General features: G+C 47.6%; 1 protein-coding gene across 2 annotated transcripts in view; it reads left to right on the top strand.

The window, feature by feature from the left end:
* Positions 1-27,093, top strand: part of LOC119163666 (helicase ARIP4) — an 82,513-nt gene extending 55,420 nt beyond the window's left edge. For both annotated transcript variants that reach the window (XM_037415719.2, XM_037415718.2), the window contains exons 18-21: positions 4,860-5,044; positions 11,990-12,160; positions 22,054-22,112; positions 25,682-27,093. In XM_037415719.2, coding sequence (XP_037271616.2) covers positions 4,860-5,044; positions 11,990-12,160; positions 22,054-22,112; positions 25,682-25,930 — 664 coding nt within the window. In that variant the 3' untranslated portion in view covers positions 25,931-27,093. The remainder of the gene's footprint in view (positions 1-4,859; positions 5,045-11,989; positions 12,161-22,053; positions 22,113-25,681) is intronic.

Here is a 27,093-nt window from a genome sequence, read left to right on the forward strand (position 1 = left end):
ATTAAAACAGTGCCCCGCCATGATGGTCTAGTGACTAAGGCACTCAGCTGCTGACCTGCAGTTTGCGGGATCGAATCCCGGCTGCGGTGGCTGCAGCTGCATTTAAGATGGAGGCGGAAATGCTGTAGGCCCGTGTTTTCAGACTTGGGTGCACGTTAAAGAACCCCAAGCGGTCGAAATTTACGGAGCCCTCCACTACGGCATCTCTCGTAATCGTATGGTGGTTTTGGGACGTTAAACCCCACTTTTGAATCAATTAATGATTAGAGCAGTGATTAATGTGTAATCAGTGCTACATTGTTGGTTCACTACTATGGGTTCAATGGGGATGAGGCAGAAATGTGGTCAGTGCACTAGTGAAGCATTTACGGTTAACTCTCAGTAAACGGAAATGTGTTAAACGAAACTGCTACTTAAGGGGGGACGCGGCTTTGGGATCGCGAAAAATGGCAAAAAATCGATTTTTTGAAACTCAAGTTTTCAGTTTCTGGAACCCTTTTTCTATCTGGTTTCAAAATATCTACACTGAAAAGCAAGCAGAAGTGCTTCGGAAAATTCGTTTCACCCACCTAGGTAGCAAAACTTTTTCTGGAAATGGCGAGAAAACGGCGATGTTCAAAAAATTACAGCTTCGCGATGCTTGGGCTGGAAGCCGGCTTCTTGGGCTCATTGGAAAGAGCATTTCTCTGTGTTTAACTTTCCCGCCTCAGCTGGCTCCTCCCTTTAATAACAAGCGAGCAAAAAGCAAATGTTTGAAGGTCGTTTTGAGGCCCTTGATTGGCCGTGGCCGCCGTGTTGCCTCAGCTCGCCTTGCCATTGGCCCGATGCTCGCTCCGAGAGATCGTCGTCTGCTGCTTGTGCGTCGCGAGGACATGGCTCTCGAAAATCGCCACTTCCTGACGTGTTCACGGCTTGATAATCACTTAAGATATAACTACGCTTTAGTTAGGAGCAGTAAGCGGATGCGCGATCAGGTTACTACGAGCGCCGCGCGTCATCGGAGTCGTCTTTAACCCTAACTCCGCTGACAGCGAGACTGCGGGCAGGAACGACGCGCTAGCGCACTCTTGGCGACGTGCTTCTTCGCAAGAATGTACCACATCACTCGCTAGCTCCTCTGAATCACGTACGGGCATTTTACGCATCGGCAGCAGACAACACAGTCACGCTCATCACACCCCCCCCCCCCCTTTCACTGCCAAGGATCGATCGGAACAGCGGCTAGCAGTTTCGCGCGTCGTCATTCGAAAATGCGATGCCAAGTGCAGTGCGTGCCGATTTTTTGTCTTCGTAGTTACACATTTCGCGCATCGTCATCGAACGCCGCCGGCAAGTGCATTACGCGCCGGCTGCACTCTCCATGCGGCCTCGCACCCCACGGTCATATGGAGTGCTGTCAGTAAGCTTTTGTGATGCGATTCAGGCGTGCTTGGAGCCGTGCTTGATATCGCCACGAACGTCTATGAATGTTCCGAGGTTAATGAATTGCTGTAGATTAGAGTTTCCGCGACTGGCTGTATGATGATGTGTTTCACGGCTAGAGCGGCGAAAGAGCATGTATGAATCAGGGGCACGAATTTTTATATGCTCGTTTCGTGTCATTAATTATACTGCTACAAATTCCCATGCCACCAGTCTTCTGCCCATAACTTTTATTTAGAAAGAAAGCATAGGCCGTCATGGTGTGATCCATTTTTCTGATGCAATAAACCTTTCTCCAAATAAAGAAAAGTTCAGTGAATATTTGTGATCAAGTACTTAATTAGGCTAATTACAACTTCAGCACCAAAAAAGTATGTAATAATTTCAGTATATGGTTTTATTCAATTACAATCTTTTCTGTCATACCTATCACACCACTCCTTCATACAAAGAACTTGGTTTGAAATCCATACTTGTTCTTTGTAAATCATGAAAAGGAGTAAATCATGAAAAGAAGTCAAATATCACAAGACAAACCTGAGATCACAATTTTTAGGTGTCTTAGAGACGTAAAGAAAAGTTGAAACTTTAAACGCAACTTTCTCAATACTGTTTTTTTTTTTTTTTTTGACAATATGCTCAGCCCCTCTACATGGTTCAATGAAGAAATAATTTGTTTCTCGTAAAGTATTTGTGGTATCACTTCAAAATTTTTATGGAAGCCCTGTGAGGTCATTCTTAGTGTCTGTGCCAATTTTCATCAGTATCCAACGAGAAACAAAAAAGTTCATTGAAGAAAGCCTGTCGAAAACTTCGAAAGGCTTTTTCTCAGAAGTGTGTTTTGGACATTGTGCATTGCTCGTGGAAAGAGTAGCACGGGAATGACTGAACCGATTTTGATTCTATTTTTTTTCCTGAATCCCTAAACACTGCTTGTGGGTACAGCAATCTTCAATTTCTGTTTTATACCCCTGTTATTTTTCTAGACGATGATTTGTCCGCACCACTGTTTCTGACAATGTGTGTCGGCAGCCATGATGATCCCTAAAAAAAAAAAAAGACAACTTATTAAAAATTCTGAGAGTGCCATACCCTGTAGCTTTCTTTTGAGTAAAGATCAACACTATTCGCAGCTTCCTGGCATGTTTTGTTGCAGCGCTAGGCTTTCCACGAGCAGACCATGTAATTGGATCTTGTAGCATTATGTAACTTGAGAACTACTGAAGCTATCATGATGAAACTGCATATTTTTCTATTCGAGACACTTAAGAGTATGCGTGCCAAATTTCATTGCTGTAGGTCAACAAATAAAAAAGTTCTTTTTCAATGCCCCCTCTTCCCTTAAATGGAACAACTGCCTCTGATATGGTTGCTTTCATACTTGAATGCTGCGACCCACCTCACCTCTCAGTAAGTGGAAATCCTGCTAAGTGAAACACATTTTCCTGGTCCTTTCAGGTTTCGTTGAATGAAAGTCTGCTGTATTAGCCTTTTAACGAGGAATATGCTGCCGGCCTGCATTGCAGAAACACAAACACACAGGTAGCGCCCATTGCGAAAAGAGTTAGTATGCCACTTTTCTAAATGATCCCCGAAATGTCACAAAAATTGAGTCTCATTCGAAGTGGTTTAAGGGCCAGTCTTTCACGACTGCTTAGAATTTGGTTCCTGTTACCAAAACCTCCGAGTGGTATGCAGCAGAGAGAGAGAGAAATAATTAAAAGGAAGAGACAGGGAGGTTAACCTAGACGAACTCGTTTGCTAGCCTGTACGGGGGTAGGGAAAAGGGTCGGAAAGAGGATAGCTATAGAGAGATATAAAATAAATGAGAAAAATAAAGCACATGCGCACACATTCAGGGAGTTCGGATCACAGTCGTTTGGACAGGCCTGTTGAACGCAAGAAGCGCATGAGCGCCTTCACAGCCTTCTTCTGCGACATAAAGTCCTGTCGGCAGCGCAGGAGTCTTTCTTCCGAAAGAGGCTGGTTGTCCAGTTCATCTAGTGCATTGCAGAGTGACTGTCTCTGCGAGCAGTATTGTGGGCATTCACACAGAATGTGCCAAGTTGTTTCATCACTGCCACAATGGTCGCATGCAGCAGTGTCAGCCATTCCTTTGCGGAATGCGTACGCATTGGTAAATGCGACGCCCAACCATAATCTGCACAGCATAGTAGCGTCTCGTCGGCGTAATTCCGGAGGAATTCGAAGACAGAGAGTTGGGTCTAAAGTACCTAACCGTGCATGGAAGAAATGCGACTTGTTCCATTGTGACGTGGTGCGCTTGCGAGCAAGCATGTGGAGTTTCTGTGCAGCGTCAGTTCTGGAAAGAGGAATTGATATTTCATTATTTTCAGTATGGGCAGAACGGGCTGCTCGAGCGGCCCGTTCATTGCCAATTATTCCACGATTACTTGGCAGCCATTGAAAGGCTATTTCATGTCCTTCCTCAATGAATTGGTGAGTCTTTTCTGCAATCTCAAATACCAGCTGTTCGTACGGGCCGTGGCGTAAAGGGGATAGAAGGGATTGCAGTGCCGCCTTTGAGTCACTGAAAATTGGCCATTTTTGTGGCTGTTGATCGCTGATAAATTGCAATGCGGCACGAAGAGCTGTGAGCTCTGCTCCCGTTGATGTCGTAAGGTGGGAGGTCTTGAATATTCTTGTCGTGTCATTTCTCGGTATAACAAATGATGCCGTTGAACTCTTCTGTAAAACAGAGCCGTCGGTGTATACGTGTATACAGCCTTGATATGTCTCGTATAACAAGAGCAAAGCACGCTGTCTAGGAACAGGTGACGACATATCTGCTTTTTTCTGGATGCCAGGTATAGTTAGCCTGATGTTAGCCTGAGTCAGGCACCAGGGAGGAGTCGAAGGCCTGGCGGCGGGTGTGAAGCATGTTGGCAAAGAATCGCGGTATGTGGTGACCGTTTGGCAAAATGATGAACGTGGTCTGTCTGCTGGTAAAGAGGCTAGGTGGTGGCAGGGTGTCCGAGCAATATGCCTTATATGTGTCCAGAGTGCCTCAACGTCGATATGTGTCGTGACGAGGTGGTCACCGGCGATAGCTATAGTAGCCATTGTTGACGCACTACGAGGCAAGCCGAGGCAAATCCGGAGTGCCTGGGATTGAACACTCTGCAGCGTTCGAAGGCTTGTTTTGCTTGCATTGGTCAATGCCGGTAAACTGTACCTCAGGAAACCGAGAAAAAGCGTGGAATGCAGCATCTCAGTGCATAGAAAAGGGGGTAGAGTAGATTTGCATCGAATAAACCGTAGTTCAATATTTTGGGCGGTTGCTGTTGGGAGTGATTGTGAAATGCAAGAGTCCGTTGTTTTTATCTTCGTTGCCCTTGTTCCAGCACTATTTTCACTTCGATGAACACTCGGTGCGTTGACGGTTGACAGCATAGTGGTACTTTCTCGCAACACAGGTACCAGACGTGGCAGAACCGGCAGGGCACGGTGACTTTCCTGGGGCCAGGCCCGACGCAGACCACGCCTTCGCCGATGCAACCTGGCTCGCAGAACGGGGACATGCCCGTCTGGGGCACGCCAAACGTCATGCAGTCCCTGCTGCGACAGGGCATGACTGTACAGAGGATGCGGGTGCCTGCAAGTGAGTTTTTCGTCGCTCTGCGTGAGGGACTCCAGGCAGTTTGCTTGGTCTGTTCCCTAAGAAATAAAATTTTCGTTAATTTTCAGGTTGTTTTTGTCTAATTCTTCAGTTTGATATGCCTGATTTGCTTGACTGTGTGACTTGCCTCAGATTTTATAACCAGAAAGAAAAAAAAGAATGTGGTGTGCCTCTGATTTTTACAGTCAAAGGCATTACCTGCAGAATTTGTGAAGTCATTTGTTCCCAGTGTTGTCAGGGTCAGTTATTTGTTCCCGACAATGGCTCTCTGCCATTCGTTACAATTTTAGTTCAGCATTTCATGAACAACTTGAAATAATCTTGGGTAGCTGCTCACACTTTGGCTAACCAAGTTGTCGAACTGTGCGAATAGCTAAATTATGGGTGCTAAGCAGATATGATTATTAAAGAGTAAGCGTGATTTGAATTGAATATTTTTTGAATAGTCCTAAATGTAATTGAGGGGGAGAAAAGTTAGAGGGGGATTTCCAAGCATATTTTTACGCAACATAGAAACATGAAAATGTTTCTGCCAGTTTGACGAAACGCTGGCGGGGCAGTATTTCATAGTTTTGTTATCAAGAGCAAGGCAGTTGCAAAAGCCGAGTTGATTTGGTGCATGATTCGGTGCAACCAAGGTGTTGCCAACAACGTTTCACCCGTGAAAGGCAAAGGTGCTACTTTCTTTGCTTCTCGTCCTCTTTCGATTTCTGGGGAAGCCCAACCGATGGGGCAGACAAGGCGTTGCTCCCTTCTAGTATGGAGTTCCAAATCATCCTTGTAGACGTCAGCACACATTTTTGGCATCTGATTTCTGGACTTTCTGTCCGAATTTAAGGCCCAAAACAGCATTGTTTGAGCCCCACATCCGTCATCTCCATGTTGGAACCAACGCTTTCTTGAGTAAATACATTTGCAGCCGTAACTGAGCCTGAAGGGCAGCTCTGTTGCAATACGGAAGCGTGACGAGGTGATATGTTTGAAAAATTTGAAGGGGCCACCTTTATTCGTATGACTGTATTTAAAAAGATTCGACTGTCGCAGAGCTTGAAAGGCAGCTTTGCTGCAATAAAAGTGTGAAAAGTGTGATTAGGTGAAGCATATTAAAGATCTGAAGGAGTCAGTTTTAATTGGACGTTGACTCCATTTGTCATGGCGAAGTTTTAATAGTGAAAATTCCAGTGCGAATCGAATCGCAAACACTATTCGTAAAAATATTCGAGATTTTGAATATTCGCACACCCCTACCAATTTGGAATTCGTACAGTGACAATAACATGGCGACAATAATAAGATGTGGCTTTGTTTTTGAAGCCATAACTAATCTTTAAAGCTATGTTCTCATAATCAAGGTCAAAAAAGAGAGAAAGAGAATGTTTTCTTCATTGCCGCCAACATGCACATAAACTGGTTTCGTCACAATCTCATGATGACACTGATGTCTTCAACACGTCTCTTTACTACCCAGTGCGCCTCTTAGACGCTTCAGGTTGTCTGTTCATTTGGCACACATGTTACTTTTCGACTGATTTTGAGCGAAGCCTCTATGCATTTACATACATTGGTGATGGCAGCGTAATCGTCGCACTATGCTGCAGCCACCTCGTAGTTTGCGGGCAAACTCCAGTGGGCCCTCGTGGGTCACCATCGCGTGTGTATTCGCATGCGCCTTTTTGATGCTCTCTTGATCGTGAGCTTGTTGGTGACCAGCCATTTCCTATTTGGCGGTCTGACATTTTTATAGGTGGGAATCGTAATTTATTCGCAACATTTTGCTATTACGTCAATATGAACACGTAAACGTTGCTGTAGCCTGTGAGAACTCTAGTGTTGGGCTGCTAAACCTTGTGGACAAGGGTCAAATTCCTGGCATAGAGAAAGGAAACACTTGGCAGGGATCACTGCACACTGCAACAGACAGATAGAAAAAAAAAAAAATAGTATGTGAAGCATGCACATTGCAAGCTTCAGTTGCCCCAACTTTTCCGACAGGGCAACGACTTCTGAATTTCTATTTATTTTTTATTTATTTTTACAGTCGACTCTTGTTAATTCAAACTTGAAGGGACCTCTGAATTTGATTTGATTTGAATTATCAAGAAGTTTGAATTATTAGAAGTTCTCAGATAGATGACTCTGGGCGGGGTGACACCATGCATTATGATTAGGCACTGATTTTATCACATATAAGCATTTTTCCAAGTGTTTTTAGGTCCTAACTGCACGCAGTGAACAGAAAACAGAGGTGTAAAGTTCACAAGTTTATTGATGTACTGCTGATCAGACCTGACCTTTTAAATAAAACGTGGACTGCCAACTGCTTCGTATGTGCCTTCAGGGGGGAGGTGGGGATTGAAAGTGAAATTCTTTAGTTTTTGTCGTAGAGCAATGAAATTTGGCATGCTTACTGGAAACTGCGCTAAATGATAAATGACAAAGTTTCATTCAGCTATCTCCAGTAGTTCTGGCATTATAAATTTTTTTATCCATCAGTGTACTACCAAACTTGCCCAAAGCCTGGTGTGACAAAAAAACATGGTAGAAGCCTATAGTTGCTCTTATATTTTAGCCATTGGGATGGTTGATGTCGTGACATTCTGCAAATATTTTTATGACTCTGTTTTTATTTTACAGAGAACATTGTATACATGCTTGTAAATGTGGTCGTTATCATAATGTGAAATTAGCTTAGGAGTAAAAATACTGAGGTAGTACAGTGCAGTCCACTTATAACGATACCACATATAACGATATATCGGTTATAACGATGGGTCGACTTAACAGTCTCATTTTATGCATTGGGGCTATGGGGAAAAAAACCATATATAACGATATGTTATCCACCGCATATCGGATACAACGATGAAAAGTTTGCCGCGGACGGCATGTTTCATTCAGAATAATCGTAACATTCAGATTGATAAGTTCCTCTGAAACGAACTATGCCGAGACAAGACGAAAAGTTAGCGTAGGCGAGTACGTATCTGCCGCCACTGCAGCACAGCGCCGGCAGCGCGTCCCGGCCGTTCAAAAAGCCGAGGAGAGCATCTCGAGTTGGCGCGACGCGCTACAGATGGCGCCAGCTGTGTCACGTTTTGCGCCTCGCCGCGCGTCGACCGCGGAGAGGCTGAGAGAATTTAAAAAAAAAAATGCGAAAAGCAGAGTGCCGCGCTCCGCGGCTCCCCGCCTTCTACAACGGCAAGCTACTCGTAGATTGCCGAACGAAAGCGGGAAAGAGAGAGAAAATAAAAAAAGCGAAAAGCAAAGCGGCGCGGCGGCATCAGGGCGGGGCCTCGTTGGCATTCCGGCTGTGTACCTCTGGCTGTGCTTTCTTCCTCCCACTGCTCCCACCCCGCCGTCGCTCAGTCTCTCTTCCTCAGCGAACCCGTGATGCGTTCTTCGGAGTAAGAAATAAAGTCTTGTTTTTGACATCCTACTATCTACAATATTTATTAATTGGTGAAAATAGCGAAATGAAGCCTGGAGCTACAAAAGGTACGTCCGGCGACGATTTTTTGGCGGCAGTCCAGATATAACGATCACCGGTTATAACGATCATATTTTTAGGTTTTCTCGATATCGTTATAAGTGGACTGCACTGTAATTAACAAATATGAAAACGTCACGACATAGAAAATTCACTGAGGAACACAATGCAAAAAACCACATGAAAATCCGTCAAGCCATAGTCATGCAAGCATCGTGGCAAGCTGGACAGTCGGGTCAAAACACGTTTCTGAGAAAACTGGCGTTAAAGTTGAACAGTCAGTAAAGGTCCATCAAAATGCCCCGGGACTGTAATACTTTGTGTCTTTGCTTGCGAGGGTCTTCTTACGTCCTTTCTCTTTCATTTTTTCTGCACTGCGTGCTTTTCGTTTTCTTTGCTGGTCTTTTTCTTCAGCTCTTTGAAGGGCGAGGCTAGCAGGTTTGATGCCCACGGACTTGCACATTTCAGTGTAGGCTCGCAAATTCCCAAAATTGTAGCGTGCAACTGCTTCATGTACTGTTGTCTCCGCTGCGAACAATGAAGCGTGTTGGTCCTTTGAAGTCAGTGACCAAATAACTGAATGCAAGCTTTCCGCCGCATTCTGAGTTTTGTTGCCTTTGCATCGCTCCAACAGTTGCGGGTCAGAGAGACGTTGGTATACAGGCAGCAGAGCCTCCACTACACGTTTCGACAGGTTATACCTGTGAGGTGGTGCTGGCTTCATTTTGGCCTGTGCTGAACGATGTTTGCACCAGCTATCAGGGCCAGGTGGGCAGAGCTCATGGTGAGGCTCGTCGTCGGTGGACGTGACGTGATAAAAAGTGGCCATCACGGCCCTTTGCATGTCAGGGACACTTGTGTGTTTTCGCAAGGCTAACCCGTAGTAGCTGGTCAGTTTTTTAATCAACTCCTGCGTCAGTCCACCTCTCCCACCCAATGGCTCCCCTTTCTTAGCTCTTGTCACCAGTGTGCGGAGAGCGGTGCCCATTCTCTTCTGCACATGGTTCACGCAGTCTTCTTTGGTCAGTGGTATGAAGCCGTAGACCTCATCTTTGCACAGAGCAAGATAGGTTCGGCTGTCACCATCACATATAATGTTGGTGTAGCGGAGGCCATACCTGCTGACAGAGCGCCTGAAAAGTGTCAGAGCAGCCTCCACTTCCATCTGTCTGGAGCCAACATCAGTATTCTTCTGACATTGATGTTTCTCAGCCCAAGTGACGAAGTTGGGGTCGCTCTCTGCTGGTTGTTGACAACACCCAAGACAGAAGTTGGAAAGGACTGTGCAATCCAGCACAAGCCCCGTGTAAAACTCAATAATACATCCTACCCCAATGTGTGAGCTGTGGCCTCTTGTAAGCCACGTGCCGTCATACACAACTGTGATGTTGTTTGGGCTTGATGGCTGCATCTTACTGTACACGTCTTTTACCGCAAGCACAGCATCTGCAAAGATGTTTTGTGCAGCTTCCTCTGCTCCTGGTTTGAATGTTTTTTTTAGGTGTTCCTGATAGGTTTTTTGATGAATGCCCCGATGAGAGACATTCATTGTAGCCCAGAAGTCATTCAGGGCAGTGGGCCCTTTTCCAATGGACTTGATTGCTTGCATGGCTCTTAGGTTGACTTCAAAAGCCCTTTCTTCGGATTTTCTACTGGATGACCAAGGTGAATGAATAGGGCCACAGGAAGCACACAAAAGTACCAGTTTTACTGCCAGGCCCAATTTTGTCCCATGCTGCACTGACAAAGCCTTCTTACAACATTTTGGGCAGAGTGCAGGTCCTATTAGGGAATTCATGGCAGAAACCTGAATTAGGGTGAACTCATCCTCTTTTGTTGCCGATGTTTGCTCCGTTTGCTGCGCGAACCCGAACTTCCGCTCCGTTGCCGACACCTCGCGAAGTTCATCGCGGACACTGCTGGCTTGCTTCTCGGCGCCTTCCGAGGACACGAAACGAGGTTCCAGGTGTATTTGAACGGTGCGCTTCCGCTGAGGCAAACGATCGCCGACATCCTGGACAGCTGGCACCACGTCGTCGTCCGCCGCCGCGAAAACGAAACTTTTCTCGCGTTCACACCGCACCGTGATGCCGCGGCTAGTTGATGGCCCCGGGTCTTCAGTGTCACTGCCAGGCGTCGATTCACCGTCACTTTGAACAGCCGGCACCGCATCGTCACCCGCCGCAGCGAAAACGAAACTTCTTTCGCGTTCGGGCCGCACCGCAACGTCGCGGCTAGTTGACGGCCCCGCGTCATAGGCCTCACTGCCGAGCATCGGCAGCGAGCAGGTGTCGGCTTCCGACGACACGTAGCTTGGTGGCGACGCGGTACTCGGTTCGTCTGATTCAATCGCTGCTGACTGCTTCGTTTTCCCAACAGGAGGCTTGCGTTTACGCTTCCCGTAAGCGTACTTCGTCCGGTACTTCGTCCTGCGCTTCCGGTCCACGCGACGATCCATTGCGGGCGCTAAGCCTCGCGCTAGAGAAGAGTTGGCGTATCGGCGACCGTATCGGCGTATCGGCAGGGGATTCGCAAACTATAGTGCGCCAGCGTGTGCGTAGCAGACATGCGTGCGCGGAGCAGACGACCAGCGCAAGCAAGTGCGTCCCAGCAGCCACTCACAGAGCGCGCTCAGTACCACGTGACAGGAGCGACCAATGGGTACGCGTCTAAGGCGTCGCGGATGCCTTCGCATTTTTTCTGTTTGTGCGTTTATCTTAGCTCGTAGAGTCGTGGTTTCACCGGGAAAAGTACGGCGGTGAAGCAAGCTTTCCAGTGACACCAAGCTTTCCGCGAGCGGCGGCGAAGGCGCGGAAGTATCGCGCTCGGAAATGGGCCATTTTCGCGCAGATTTCAGCCAGCTTTTTGCGATCCGCGGTCAGAAAAACATTTTTTAAGCTTACTTTGAGATCGTTTTCGGCGGAAATATTTTTAGATATGATAGAAATGGTGATGCAGAATCCAAATCTGCCCTTATCCAAAATTCGTTTTTTTTGCGAGAATTTCGCGATTTGATCCCCGCGTCCCCCCTTCAGCACGAAGCTCTCTATACCAGTTAAGAAGCATCACGGTTTACCATGCATGTGCTTCATTTCAAACATTTGTTTACATATTTTCTGGTGTGGAACTACAAAAAGTATGAAATAACCGAATGATGGACTTTGAATTAAGGGGCTTTTAAATACATTTTTTTAGAGGGCCTACCAAACAACTGAATTTTGTTTGAATTAACAAAATAATATGAATTATCAGAGTTTGGATTATCGCTAGTCTACTGTATTGATTTATTTATTTCAGAAGAGTCACCCATCCCTTTCTCATTCCCATCCACCCCCGATCCTAAGTTTACGAATTTGAGAGGCTCCAGTTGTAGTATTCACCTTTGGCATACGCTCAAGCCCATGATTACAGAGCACGATGGGAAATTCTCCCACTTGCAGAGGTCACCATACCGCTGAACAATTCGTCGGATCCTCCAGTGGAGATCCCACCGGGAACAGAGATTCTGGTGATGAAGACGCCGAAAGGCGTGTACCTGCGGATTCCGGACGGCCGCATTATCGCGGTGCGCCTGCCCACGACTGGCGAGATGGCTGCTGCCGGACAGTCGGGTCAGTGTCGTCGTATTGTTCTGGTTTTGTTTGCGTGGCTGGCTGTGCAGTTGCTGTTTTTCTTCCCATCCGTACCGTGACGAGTAGACAAATGCTTTTGAGGCTCCCGGAAAGGGTCATCTTTCATTTTTATGGTATTGTACTGTGTCCAACAAACAAAACAAGCCGTATAAAATATTTTACATTTATTGTAAATTATTAGTTGCCCAGCATCGCCAAACTAGCTTCACTGCAATGGGCGTTATCACGTCAAGTCAACACGGTTCATTACGCTTGCGAACTCTGCGTCCCGTATCCAGCCTATATTACAGAAATTGCTCTCATAGTCGCCGGACAACAATTCACTCGTTTACGCGAACCATGTGTGACTGGCAGCAAATGGCACAGGTGTCCTTACAGTATGTCGCAAGTTGCAATTTTTCTGTGATGTCGGGCGTGTGTTGACACGTCACTGCGAAGCCCTCTCTATACCGAAGCTAGAAGTGTTTTATAAAAAATTAGTGGTATTACACATATATTCAATGCATTCCCAAGCACTGCAACACTTTTTTGTATGGTTCCGCTCACCAATGTTTTTATTTAGAGTAACATGTTGAAAATACTGTTTCAAGTGTGTGTCAGTGTCGACTGACGCATATTTTCAAAACGGAGTGTACGCTGCCATACAAATATGCTCTTTGCAGAGACGGTTGTGAGCAAGTGTGAAGCTTAGTAAATGCTGATAAGGATTGTGAAATCACCGCCGTGGAGATAGGGACGGAACTTTTGCACCGACCAGACCACGATATCTTGTTTTGCATTGAAAAAGTCAATTTTCTCATGGCACACCTACTGACATCGCCACTATTGTGATTTCGGGCTGCAGTGTCAAATCTAGTGTATTTATGCACTATTATGTAGGCTTCTGCTAATATTAGAACGAATATTACTGTATTCGATTTCGCTTCGTTTCCAATTTAAATTGTCCAAATTTTAAAGTATTTGAAATGAACGAATACGTGTGTTTTAGTCCGCATGTCAGCCTTCTAAAAGGGGTTTCGCTGCTATGAAGGGTTGTTACGCCGTGAAAGCACCCACCCAGGTGTACATTAATATGCATGTAATTGACTGTAAAGATGGTCTCCCTGCAGTGAAGAAGTGCTAAGCTGTGAAAACGTCTATTCAGGAGAATTTTGGCTTATATGCTCTAAGTGTAGTAGATAATAAAATGTAACATATTTTATAGGTTATCATCTCCATTCTACCAAAAGTCAAATCCTGCTCCTACTCGAAGTTGTTTCACTTCTCTTGAACAAAAAAAAAGGCATTTGCATAGGCCTAAGTTCAATTTTAAATAGATACTGTTTAGAATAGTTGGATCATGAAAAATATAACATTTTTTTTCTGTATTACGTGATATATATACTATTCGAAATCAAATCGAAATTATCTGACTAAAATCACTATTCCTTTGAACCTGAAATTCATTATTAGCACAAGCCTACTATTATGACTTGTGATGACATCAGGTACCAAGATATTTTTCATGGCCACTTGTGCGTCGCCAGCAGAGCCACACACCGCAGTAGTTGTGGAAAAGTCGTGGTATCTTGTGCATGTGCACAATGAGAAGCTCACTCCGTTTCGTGACTTCAGGGCTCAGTAGGAACCGAAACTAGCTTTTAAAAACGCGCTGCAGTTACTTTTCAAGGCAGACTCGCACTTGCAAGTGCATTCATTTGACTCTTGGGAGCTTGGTCTTTCATGTGATGCTAGGAAAACGACACTCGCACCTCATTATAACAGTCGCACCTGCCACGAAGATACTCTGTTATATCTGAAAATTTGCTATAAACATATACTTGTAGCACTTTATCTGTGACAGGGCTATTCACTTGCTTCGTTATAACCGATAATTCGTTATATTCAGGCTTGTCATATCGAGGTTTGAGTTACAGCCAAAAAAGTTTTTCTGTCGATACCCCTTTGAAAGGTGTGCCACTCATATTTTATCTCCTAATTCTATTCCTTGATCAAAACTATGTCTCGAAAGTAAACACAGTTTCGTGCACTCGAAAGGTTACCTAGCTTTTCTATCTCTATTGATTCATGTTTTTCCTCTCTAGTTGATTTATATACCGTATTTACTCGCATAATGAACACACTCGCGTAATAAAGGCATCCCCAACTTCAGTCGTCAAATTTTTAAAAATTTTTCTTCTGCGTTGTGAGGGTGGCCGAGAGAGGGCGTTACGTGACGGCGTAATCATCATCGGGACTTGGCCGAGAGAGGACACTACGTGACGGCGTCATCATCATCATTGGGACTGGAGTGGTGGGGGTTGCGTGTGTGGGGAAGGGAGAGTTCGGGCTGGTTGGAAGGAGTGGCAAGACGTAGCGGTGTGTGGTGTGCGAGTTAGGGTTAGCGCGTGACAAGTGGGGGCTCGTCCGGGATGGCTTCAGGCCCGACAACAGCAGCGGACGACATGCCTAGGCTCCAAGGTCTCGTTGAAGAGCTGTTGCTGGGCACCGACGGCTCCGCCATGGAGCGCGAACGAATCGCGGCGGTCGTGCGCGATCGAGTGATGGCGACGCCGCTGCCCACGGCTCCGCACGTGGGAGCATGGAATGGGGCCGCTAACACTGGCGCGGCCCCTCGGGCCACCGACGACTCTGCGCCTCGGCTCGCCGCTGCGCACCTCCCCCGCTACTCCGGTGCTAGAGACTTGCAGTCGCCGGAGGAGTTTCTCGAACGTTTGGAAAACTTCTGCCTCGTGACGGGGGTCGCCGCCGATAAGCGACTGACACACGTGGTACCGGCTGCCCTCGAGGGTGGCGCGAAGTTGTGGTGGCGGTTCGTGCGCGGGTTCGACTCGTGGGAGCAATTCACCGCCGCCTTCCGCTCCGAGTTCTCGTCGATTGACGCGAAGCGTCGCCTGAAGGCGGAGCTCGAACAGCGCACGCAGCACCCGGAAGAAAATTTGAAGGAGTTTATATATGCGATCGCTACTTTTTACGACCGCATCGGGGAAGAGGTCTCCGAAGCCGAGAAGGTGCAGCGCGTACTGAGGCAGATGCACCCTCAGTTGCAAGATTTGGCGGAGGGGCATGCCTACAACGACCTCGCCGAGTTGGTGAAGGCAGCCGACGGCCTAATGGAGCGGGCTTGGCGTCGCCTCCAGTACAGACCACCGCCACTTCCGAGCAACCAAGTAGCCAGAGATCTGGCGTTCCGCCCTAGCCAGGCCCCCGACCATCGCTCACTGCCGCAGCCGAACACTATGGCGACGGCGTCGTTCGCTTCGTTTGCTGCTGCCCCACCGGCACCGCCGACTTATCACTGGCCACTGCATCCAGCTGCGCTAGACCCGTCGTACTGCCGGGACCGACAGTACTCGTGCGACACAGCGCCTCCGTTATCACCCTACGGGCCAGGACCGATGCCGCGGCAGGAGCCCGCGGGTGAAGCAAGGCGTGTGCAGTGCCATCGCTGTGGTGGATTCGGCCACATATCTCGCAACTGTGCCACGGGTCGACGAATGGGGCCACCCGTTTGCTTCCGGTGCCAGCGATCGGGTCACCTGCAAGCACAGTGCCCGGGAAACCAGTGGCGGTAGGTGCTGCCCCGGCGGGCACCTACGGCAGTGCGCACCAAGTAGCGACCACAGCCGGTGGCAAAGAGCCCCTTATGGACGTCCGTATCGGGTCGTCGACGTTCAAGGCCCTGCTAGATACAGGCTCAAGTGTAAGCTTCTTCGGACCGCACGCCGCGGCGGCGGCCCAAGCTTCTGGAGCCAAACCCAAGGCAGACGTACGCGTGCTGCGTTTGGCATCAGGCTGGTCGCAGTCAACCATGTCTCTGAAGTGCCAGATCGAGTGGGCTGCCGGTTGCCGCAGACAGCAGTTTTTGTGCGTTCCTGACCTGTGCCGTGACGTTGTCCTTGGTAGGGATTTCCTGACGGTGAGTGGCATCTCTCTGCACGTGTCACTTGGTGGGTGGACTGTCGGCACAGAACCACAAAGAGTTGTGCCGTTTGTCAAGGCCGCTAAGGAACAGCCAGAGGCAGTGGACGATTTTGGAGACAGTCTGCGCTGCATTTTTGCTGAGAGTGATGCCACTGTGTGTGCCAGCGTGCCGTAGGCGACTGCAGCTTGCAATGTGATCATTTCCGGCCACTCGTCGGACCTAGACCCACGCATGAAAAACATTTTAGAAGAGTTCAGCGAAATATTCACCACAACTCCGGGCTGCACAACCCTGGCAGAGCATCGCATAGACACGGGAGACAACCCACCTGTTCGATGCAAACTGCGACCAGTGAATTCCAAGAAGCAGGCCATCATGGACAACTGCATTCAAGACCTGTTGGCACAGAACCTCATCCGCCCTAGCCAAAGTCAGCATGCCAGTGCTCCAGTCCTGGTTGAGAAGAAGTCTGGTGGCTACCGCATGGCTGTGGATTACCGCCAGCTAAATGCACGCACTAAGGTGCCAGTCTACCCCATGCCGAGGACTGATTGGTTGCTGGCACAGCTGGGACGAGCCAGGTGGTTCTCAAGTTTTGATCTTTCACAGGGTTTTTTTCAAATCCCTGTTCAAGAGCAAGATATTCCAAAGACAGCGTTCATTTGCCATCGGGGAACCTTCGAGTTCAGGAGAATGCCCTTTGGAGTTGCCGGAGGTCCTGCCACGTTTCAGACCCTGATGGACCGACTACTGGAGGGAATTAATCACCAGTTTGCCATGGCGTTTCTCGATGATGTCCTGGTGTATTCGGAGACCCTAGAGGATCATCTTGAGCATGTTCGGGAGGTGTTGAAGCGGATAAGTTCGGCACAGCTGACCATTAACCCAGAGAAGGTGCACGTGTGCTGTCAATACCTTAAGTTCCTTGGCCATGAAATATCGCCCGGGCAGTGTAGGCCGGACAAGGAAAAAGTGCGAGCGGTGCTGGACTATCCTCAACCAACAACACTCAAACAGCTGCAGGCCTTCCTGGGACTAGCAGGCTATTACAGAGGGTTCATACCTCAGTTTTCTATCACTGCACGTCCACTCACAGAACTCCTTAAGAAAAAGCAACGTTGGCGGTGGGAGCTGCAGCAAGAGGAAGCCTTTAGAGCACTTAAGCAGTCCCTGGCCGACGATGTTGTGGTAAACTTGCCGGACCTCAACAGACCATTCGTGGTGGAAACAGACGCCAGTGGAGTCGGCATTGCAGCGGTGCTTCTGCAGGCAGCCGAGAGTGATGCTCAACTGCGTCCAATAAGCTTCATTAGCAGGGTCCTCACTGAGGCAGAGCAGCGCTATACAGTGCAAGAATGGGAGTGTCTGGCTGTGGTGTGGGCAGTGGACAAGTTCCGACCATACCTTGAGTTCACCGAGTTTGAGGTACACTGTGATCACTCCTCACTATCCTGGATGTTCACCACAGACCAGGCCTCACCACGTGTAAAGCGTTGGGTTTTGCGGCTGCAAGGTTTCAACTGCAGAATCAAGCACAGGCGGGGTCTTGCAAATGTGCCAGCCGACGCCTTGAGCAGAGCTCCCCTTCAGCACCAGGAAGTTCCAAGCCCGAGTCTACACGAGACGCTGTTCCCTATGGCTGTTCCAGAGCCCAGCCCACAAATCAGCTTTGAGGCAGCTGCTGTAGCATCTGAAGTGGACGACACTACTGTCTTGAATGATGCAGGGCTCCTCGCCCAGGAACAAGAGCAGGACCCCATACTGTCAAAACTACGAACTGTGATGAAGGGAGGAAAGCTTCCGCCCACTGACAGTGATCAACCTTTGATAAAAGACCTGGCGGAGACGACCGAGATGGAAGAGAGTGGGTTGCTTGTACAGCACCGAGGGAACAGGAAAGTACCTTGGCTACCAAACCATCTCTGCAACTTGGTCCTGCGACTGTCCCATGACCACCCGATTAGCGGCCACTCCGGCTTTTTTAAGACCCTCAAACGCGTTTCTCAGAATTTCGTGTGGCTGGGTATGCGCTCGGACATATCCAAGTATGTGCGATGCTGCCAGGTTTGTCAGCGCACCAAAGCCCACCGGCAGAAGCCAGAAGGGCTGATGAGCAGTCAATGGGCCACTGCCCCTATGGAACAGCTCAGCGTGGACATAATTGGGCCCTTGCCTATGACGCCTCGACGCCACAAGTACCTTCTCGTGGTGATTGACAAGTTCACCAAGTTCATTGAACTTTTTCCATTGCGGGCAGCAAACAGCAAGAGTGTGGTGGCCTGCATGATCCAGGTTTTTTGCAGACATGGCACACCTGTCTCCATTTCAAGTGATAATGGAAAGCCGTTTGTAAGCAGGTTGTGGAAGGGCCTCCTTGAGCATTGGGGCATACAAGACCGACACACTGTTCCGTACCGCCCTTCCGGGCAAATGGTGGAGCGCCACAATGGCATTATCAAGCAGTGCCTTAGGGCTTATTGTTCCAACCACAAAGACTGGGACCAGCACATCCCTGAAATAGCCCTGGCCATGCGCACGGCTGAAAGCGTTGTCACGGGCTACACGCCTGCCTTCCTCTGTTATGGCCGGGAGCTGAGAACTCCATGGACACAGGCTGAGGCCAAAGATGACGCGGAGCCTCCTGCAACAGCATACCGTGCATTTGCTACTGAGGTCTCCAAGTGTCTGCAGGAGGTGCTTGACTTCTCCAGGACACACCAAAACCACATGTGGCGCGCCCAGAAGACTCGCTACGACCAGCACAGGCGGCCACTGACAATACGGGAGGGTGATCTTGTTCTGCTCGAAAGCCACTCCCTCAGCGATGCCACCAAGGGCTTCTCCTCGAAGCTTGCACCCCGGCGTTCCGGTCCCTTTCGGGCAGTGAGACGTGTAGGACAGAATGACTTTGTTCTAGTGGACCCCAAAACGGGTCGTCGCCACGGTGTGAGACACGCAGATCAGCTGACACTGTACCATGACGCTGCAGGCGATGTGTAGTGGTGGCTTCACATTTTGAGGGGGGGGGAGACCTGTGAGGGTGGCCGAGAGAGGGCGTTACGTGACGGCGTAATCATCATCGGGACTTGGCCGAGAGAGGACACTACGTGACGGCGTCATCATCATCATTGGGACTGGAGTGGTGGGGGTTGCGTGTGTGGGGAAGGGAGAGTTCGGGCTGGTTGGAAGGAGTGGCAAGACGTAGCGGTGTGTGGTGTGCGAGTTAGGGTTAGCGCGTGACAGCGTAATAAATGCACCCCCTTACATTCATTCGCGGCAGTCCCGCTAACCGACACCTGATGCCTCCTCGCCCATTTGATCTTTTTGTTTTTTTTTTATTATTATGCCTCAGCTCGCTCCTCCCCCCTTTCGCCTGTTGCCGCACGCCATATTGTTCTTCTTTCCATCTGCGCGCGGCACATCTCCGGTCTTTTTTCATTATCCGCGCACCCCTGTGTGTTTTCCGAACAGTACGAATGCAGGGACATCGCAGCTGACAAGCACACAGCGAGCGAAGGCCGCGAAACTGCCTGCGCCAATTGACCATCGCTTCCTGCAAATACAAAACTTTTAAGGCCCGACCACATGGTTGGGCCTCTTTGAGCGACGACGACAGAATCTGCTGTCGCGAAGGGCCATTGGTCGCAAAAACCAGAAAAAATCGCTTGTCGCCCAGGAAAGATAGTGACGATTTCCGCAACATGGTAGCACCCGCCAGTCTGCTTCGGTTGCAATTTGCTCTTAATGTTTCTTATCCGCGCGTACTTCTAGGAACGCTAGGTATAGGCTACCTTTCATAGAGTAACTTCTCATGTGGACAGCAACGCGGCGGCCGTATTTTTCATCAATCTTGTTATTGATGGTTTGGTTTGATACTTCGGTGGTTGCTTGCTACAATGTTGGTCATTTGCTGCAATGTCAAACAGCGTCGTTGCACAAAGTTGCCATGAAGTTGGCAAAGTGCGTCAAGCTTCAGGCACACTTCGAGTTAACAGCAGATGCCGCTGTTGCGACTACATGATTGCGGGAAAAGAAAGCCGCGGAACGCTTTTATGGAGTGTGCGGTTGGGGCAGGGACAGCATGCTGAAGGTGGTGCCTTCAATTACGGAAGCTCAGTGAAGTGCAACAAAGAAGCTGTTTCCAAACAGTGTACGCGTATGTCGATTGTGAAAGGCTAAATGAGGTAATTTTTTTTTTCGAGCTTTTTTTTGTTGTTTTTGCGCTACTGCGTTTTTTGCTCATCCCGAAAAATTTTTCACAAAATTTGCCCCGCATAATAAACGCACCCCCAACTTCGCTGCGATTTTCAGAGAGCAAAAGGCGTGTCCATTACGCGAGTAAATGCGGTATTCACACCGTTGGTTATGTTTTCTGCTGCATCGCTTGCATTTAAGTCTGTCTGCGTTTTTTTTTTTTGTTGTTGTTGTTGTTGTTTGTCTTCATCAGCCTTGTGGAGGGTGCAGGTACAGTCTCCCAAATTTGGGTCTTTTTTTTTTGTATTTTCGCATAATAATGCTTGGCAAGGTCAGTTAGATGCAAGCTTTTATCATCCACGGTTCATCCACTGTTTACCAAACATCTTCCCATTGCAAGAGCAGTTAGGTTAGGTTAATTAAAAGGGTAGGTAGGTGACAACGATCCGAGTATACCGGCGAACGTTCTCTCATTGGTGACCTTTTATTCTCATCCCTCGTGCTGCTTTGCCCTGGATGGTAGGGGTTGGCGTGATGTACCGAGGGTTGCTAAAATTCGCCCTTCCCCCTAAGGGTCCCCACGACACTTGGCCGAGTTATAGTGTTGCATAACGTGATATTATCGTGCTTCATGATGCAATAATAAGGAGAACTAACAGACAATGATGCCAAGAAAAGTATAGGAGATGTTATTGGCAGCGATTATGATGAAAATGTGAAGAAGGAGAAGTAGGCAAAAAGATAACATGGCGCCAGTAGGATCTGAACCTGCGACCTTCGCGTTACGCGTGCGATGCTCTACCACTGAGCTACGATGGCAGTCATCCGCCCTCTTTCTGTTCTCTTTATATGGTATATATGTGCATTTAAATGCGAGAGCATCAGTCCGCTCTGCCTGCCACCATTACAGCGAATGTGGAACACTCCCTTTGCCTGTTGGCGTCGTGTGATCAAATCGTTCGATGCTTCACAAATCACATGTCGCAAACAAATTTCTTTAATCCGTCAAGTGCAAGTGTAATTAGGAGGATTTGTCGCACACTTTATGCATTTTCTCTCTTGTTTCGCACCAGCGAGCGTGCTGACAGCTACGCAGGGAGGAGCATGACGACGGGACAAGAAAAGGCGCTGCACGTCATGTGCTTGAGCACTTCTTTTTCCTGGAACCCCTGCCTTACTTTAAGCATGTTTGCGAGTTGGCGTGGGCACAGAGCGGCATCTCGTGGTGGCAATGGAAACTATACAGATCACAAGCCAACAGTTGCGGGCTTGGCTATATGGCGCAGTCGTTGGGTATACACTTGAACCTCAATGTAGTGAACTTGGATATAACGAAATATCGGTTAAAACAAATTAAGCGAAAAGTAGTCTTGCAATAGCTGTAGTGTTAGGAATATACCTTTATAAAAAATTTTCCGATGTAACGGAGTTATTTTTGTGTGAGATGCAACTTTGCTATAATGAGGTTTCAGTGTACGGCATGATTTGGTAATGTGTCAGAAGATGGAGCGATTTTCGGCTGATTTGAGGATGAATTGCGAATTCCAGGCTGCGTGCTACGCTATAATATTTGGCTCCAGAGTTGTTGGCAGCCACGACTACCAATTGGCAGTGTTCTCTAACACTGTTGAAGAAGTGTTGAAGAGACCCATTAAAAGAAAAAGGCTTTACATATTATCATTCTTGTTGGACACGTCATTTCGTTGAATGTCATTAAGCTGAAGTGACAAGAAACGTGTTGCACTCTTCACAGGTGAATCTTTGGTTGGTAACGCTGCAACGACAAGTGCAGGGAACAAGAAGTCCTTTGGCGTAAGTACTGCTGCGGCATTTATTTAATAGTAATGTTTATTAGTGGTACTTAATAATAATACTGCTACTAGTAGTCAACAATTTATTTGGACACAGCAGGAACCATCAAAAAGACCAAAAAAAGTTCAACAAGAGTCCCGTAAGAAGAAATAACAAAAAAAAAAGTACTTTTCAACAATTGTTGGATTAGTGGCCACAAGAACTTCTCAGTGTGTCTACACACATGCCCGCTCACATGCAATTAAGACTAGCTAATATCTGTAGCTACGGCTGCTCCACTGTTGCAGCAAAATTAGATTTTCTTCTTGAAATGCTGTCTCGCGCTGTTTCTTGTATTTTGGGGGGTGGGGGGTGGGGGGGAGAGTTAATGTGCCTGCAAAATTTTTTTGGAAAATTCTAGTCTTATACACCAGGAAATGCTAGGCTTGTGCAAATATTTGTACGAGTATTACGATATTTGGATTCAGTTCGAATCAATTTCTTACTATTGTAAATTTCGAAGTATTCGAGTGAACGAATATGTATGTAGTACCGTAATTACTCGAATCTAACGCGCACCTTTTTTCCGGTTAAGCGAGTTCATAAATCGCATGCGCGTTAAAATCGAGTACGAACAAAAAAATTACGGTCAATCTATTGCCATCGGCAAATCCAAAATGGCAGCCCCCTACGTGCGTCGGCATGGCGCGTCGGCCATTTCTGCCTATGTGTTTCCCATGTGCGGCACTTCGTACGTGTGCTGAGGAGTTCGTCATCTAGTAGTGCATTAGCATCGACGGCATGGAAGGCCTGACTCCAAAAACTCGAGTGCACCACGATGCCGCTTTTAAAAGAAAAGTCGTCGCGTGTGCCGAAACGGACAGAAATCGGGCCGCATCGCGGTCATTCGGAGTTCCCGAAACGTGCGTGCGGGACTGGCGGAAACAAAAGCAGAAGATTGTCGACAGCAAAGCTTCACGCAAAGGCTTCAGTGGACCACAGCAGGGTCGGTTTCCGCAAATTAAAGAGCTGCTCGGCGAGTATAGAACTGCTCCAAGTGCGGGCTATGCAATTAGTCTTAGAAAAAGGTCTAATGCGGAGCCAGTTGAAAACGAGCAGGTGCTGGCTAACTAACTTTATGAAGAGGAAAGGCTTTTCCCTCCGAAGGGTAACATGCATATGAGAAAAGTTTTGCGGAGGAGTACGATGAAAAGCTTCACAGTTTTCAGAGGTCCTAAACTTGCGGTGCAACAACGGCTACCTGCTTGAGCAAATCGGGAATGCTGATCAGACGCCTCTTTACTTCGACTTGCCTGGCACCACAACCGTCGAGAAGAGAAGGGGGCGAAGGAAGTTCGCGTGCTGACATCGGTCCACGGTAAAACTACAGTAACGGCAATGCTCTGTTACACGTCAGATGGGCACAAGCTTCGCCCGTACCTCATATTTAAATGGAAGACGCTCCCGAAAGGAGTCGTTTTTTTGAGTGGTGTGGTCGTGCGGGCCAGCGCGAAAAATGGGTGCGCGTTGCAATCGATGTCTTACGTTTTTTTTTTTTTTTTTTTTTCCCCGCGGTGGAAATTGGGTGCGCGTTACAATCGAGGGCGCGGTAGAATCGAGTAAATACGGTATTAGTTCGCATGAGACCCCCCTGTAAAGGTGGTTTCACTGTAGTAAATAGGTGAAAAGCTATGAAAACAACTGTCCAGGGCAAATCTGCACTGCCAGGAAACTTTACTTCGAGGTTAAATGAACATATTACCCTCAGATCGATTCATCATTATTTAAGTTTAAAAGCTTGTTATACTGGCTTTTATGTTGTATGTTATACCAGCTTACATGTAAATCAATAAAAAATTTCTAAATGTAATACATTTTACAGGTTATCACTTGTATTCTACAAACTGAAACTCTGCTACTATTCAAACTTTTTTTTTTCCACTTCTTTTGAACCAAAAAGAATAACGTTTGAGCAGGCGTTTTTTTTTTCCACGCCTGAATCTTGGCAGCAAAATTTGAACGCACCCCTAAATTTGGCATCGAAAATGAGCGTTGGCTCGCAGCAGTTTTTCAGAAAGCAGTAATCCAACAAAGAAATGGCTGGTCAATGGAAGTTTCTGACGTAGGTGTAGCAGGTGTGAACTCTGCCAAAAGCGTCGGTGTGCAAGTTATCGGAGCAATATTCAGTCAGGGGTAGAGCTTCAGTGGAAGTTTTGCGAGACCAGCCTTCATTATTATTTTTCTTTTTCTGTGCTTCATATCACAACACACTGTGTTGCGTAGAAATTAAATATTCGTAAACCGGGGGTTTTGTGTCTTGTCCAAATGTCGGCTCTGGCGCTCACCACAATTTTTCACAGCAAACTTCAATCTTCATTTTTTTTGTGTGTGTGTTTCACTGAAGCAACACAGTGCATTGTGGTATTTTTTCAAACGTTTGGAAAAGCAACCAACATAGTGCTTTTTTTAGAATGCTTCATGTAATTAACATAGCCTTGGCAGAAATGGATGTGTCATACTCACAGATGGAAACTCAACACTTTTGGGCTGAATAATGCACATACTAACATTTCCATCATCTTCAGTTCGTGTTGTATCGGTGTAATTTAAATTTGAAATGCGCAGACAAGAGCGAAAAGTATCTTTAGAGATCTCGCATTTATCGCGACATGATGCAGTTATCGCAAGCAGTTGCGCATACCAGCCATCATAAAATCATGTGATGCTTCACTTGGGTCTGTCACTATTGTACATGCTGAGCAGTCGATGTTATCACTTCTTTTTCTTTTTGTTGTAGGTCTGCATTTGTATTTCATGTTTTGATTTTACTCACACCTTGCTTGTTCCAGTTACTGATGTTTATGTGACCGAGTAGTTCAGTTAAGGAAATTTCTTAAAGCGGTATAGACCTTTTCAAAAACATTTCCCTGGCCATAGTCCTCTTTGGGCTGCGCAAATTGGCGTGACCGCTCAAAAATGCTCTGACAAGGCTGCACTCTTGGCCTTTGTACTCCCGTGCGCAGCCCATCATGGTCGTGTTTTTTCCCTCCTGTGAAAAGGTGTATAGTTGCATAAACGTAACGACTGCCTTTAGAATGGTTGGTTTAATACTTGAATTTCTCATTCATGCTCAGCTCTCAGTCAGCAAAACTCCTCTTAAAAGGAACATATCAAACACGAACCATTTCTCATCGAACCAAGCTGTTTCTGTCAGATATGTCTAGGCACCTAAGTCCGGCTACTCTCGTGGATGTCGCATTTGCTTAGTGTACGCCAGAATTGGCACAGTAGGAGATGAGTGTATGGCGAACACGACTCGCACGCCTGACATGACTAACGTGACTTGCTTGTCGCGCACGTCATGAAACCCTTTCCACGTGTGGCAAATACCCGCATTACACAGGCTGTTTGCAATGTGTACGTGATTTTAATATCCTTCTTTCTGTTTATACGTACACCCTCTTTGCCATGACTTGTGGTATCGGCAGTAGCCAAACGAATCGTTTCGCACTTTGGAAGCTTCTTTCGGTCGATCGTTCATGGCACGACTGAGCTTGAAACGCTCGCCGCAACCCGTTCCTTCCCCACAGATTATTCAGCCGTCACTGCAGTGCGGAGGCCGAGTCCAACTGTCGGCAGATGCAGAGCGTCGGATCGGCAAGGGTCCACCTGAGGTGATCAATCTCGACGACGACAGCGACCTGCCGGACGAGAGCAGCGACGACGACGACGCTCGGAAGAACGGCGCCATCGTTCCCATGTCCGCGACGGTCAGGGCGCCAGTCATCGACAAGCCCAAGGAAGCAAACGGTGGCGCAACCAAGCCAGTACCGGTGTGACGATGGCAACAGCGCTAACAAGCTACAGCGTCTCGTCGTCGCGGATCTCTCGTCTGCCTGTGTGTGCGCGTTCGTGTGGGTGAGAAGATCGTCAGGTCGTCTTCGACTGTCCTCCGCGCATGTCGTGGCCACAGTGCCGCATCGACAACCAGGAGAGATAAAACAAAACAAAAAAAAGTGTGTTCCTCGAACGTATGTGCTCCCCGAATGAACAGCGGCCTTTATTCCAGCACTGGGTGCGTAATCGAGCGAGGGAAAAGCAGCACCACTAAATAAGAGCATTCCAAAAAAAAAGGGGGGGAAAAAAGAAAGAAAATGAAATGAGAGATGCACGACGCCTTCCACACCTGTATGGATTTTTGTTTCCCCGCTTCGCTCTCCAAGGTGGCCGTATGAGGTCTGAATTTTTTCCTTATTTTGCCCGAGGAGTGTTTCAATTAAGAGAACTGGAAGACATAATGAACTCATTGTGCGGAAACTCCATGGACAGCTGCTGCGTGTAAATGTGTGCGTGCTTGTGTGTGTGTTGCACCAACAGAAGAAAACAAGGTGTGTGTTAGAAATTTGAAATTTATTTATTTAAAGAGATTGTAAACAACAAAAAAATGAACTGCCAGAGCAGCGCCGCGAATCCCAGACTCGGCGAGCTGCGATGACGAACATGGATGAAGGAGAATCGGCGCGGGGTTTTACTTTTAAAACCGGAAGAGGAGCGTGTCCCCTTTTTTTTTCTGCCAGTGCAGTATTTAAACTACCTTTTTCATTTTGTTTTTCTTTCCGTTCCATTTGGCGTAAAAATCGCGATGCGCGTGTGTGTTGCGCCTGGGTCTTGGCGCGTCGTTCAATCTAGTACAGTCCTCTCTCCACCGTCGCGTCTCTCTCTCTTTCCTCTATTTCAACTTTTATTTTACGGTGGCGTCGCACTCTGTACAGAAGCATTTCCGACGCCTACATTCCTGGTCTCAACACCTCAACTTCCTCAACCTTCCCTCGATGTGGTGCAAGAGACAGACAGTTCAACGTTTCTTGCCTTGACCTCCCACGTCATCGAGTCCTCTGCAAGTGTGTGCGTGCGTGTCTATTGTTTCCCGTGACTTCTGCATTAAACTTTATCATTTCAGTGCATCTAGCCAAGGGAGATAAAATGGAGGATGTTTCCTGAA

The sequence above is a fragment of the Rhipicephalus microplus genome, chromosome 9 (genome assembly GCF_043290135.1).
Source record: "Rhipicephalus microplus isolate Deutch F79 chromosome 9, USDA_Rmic, whole genome shotgun sequence".
Lineage (NCBI taxonomy): Eukaryota > Metazoa > Arthropoda > Arachnida > Ixodida > Ixodidae > Rhipicephalus > Rhipicephalus microplus.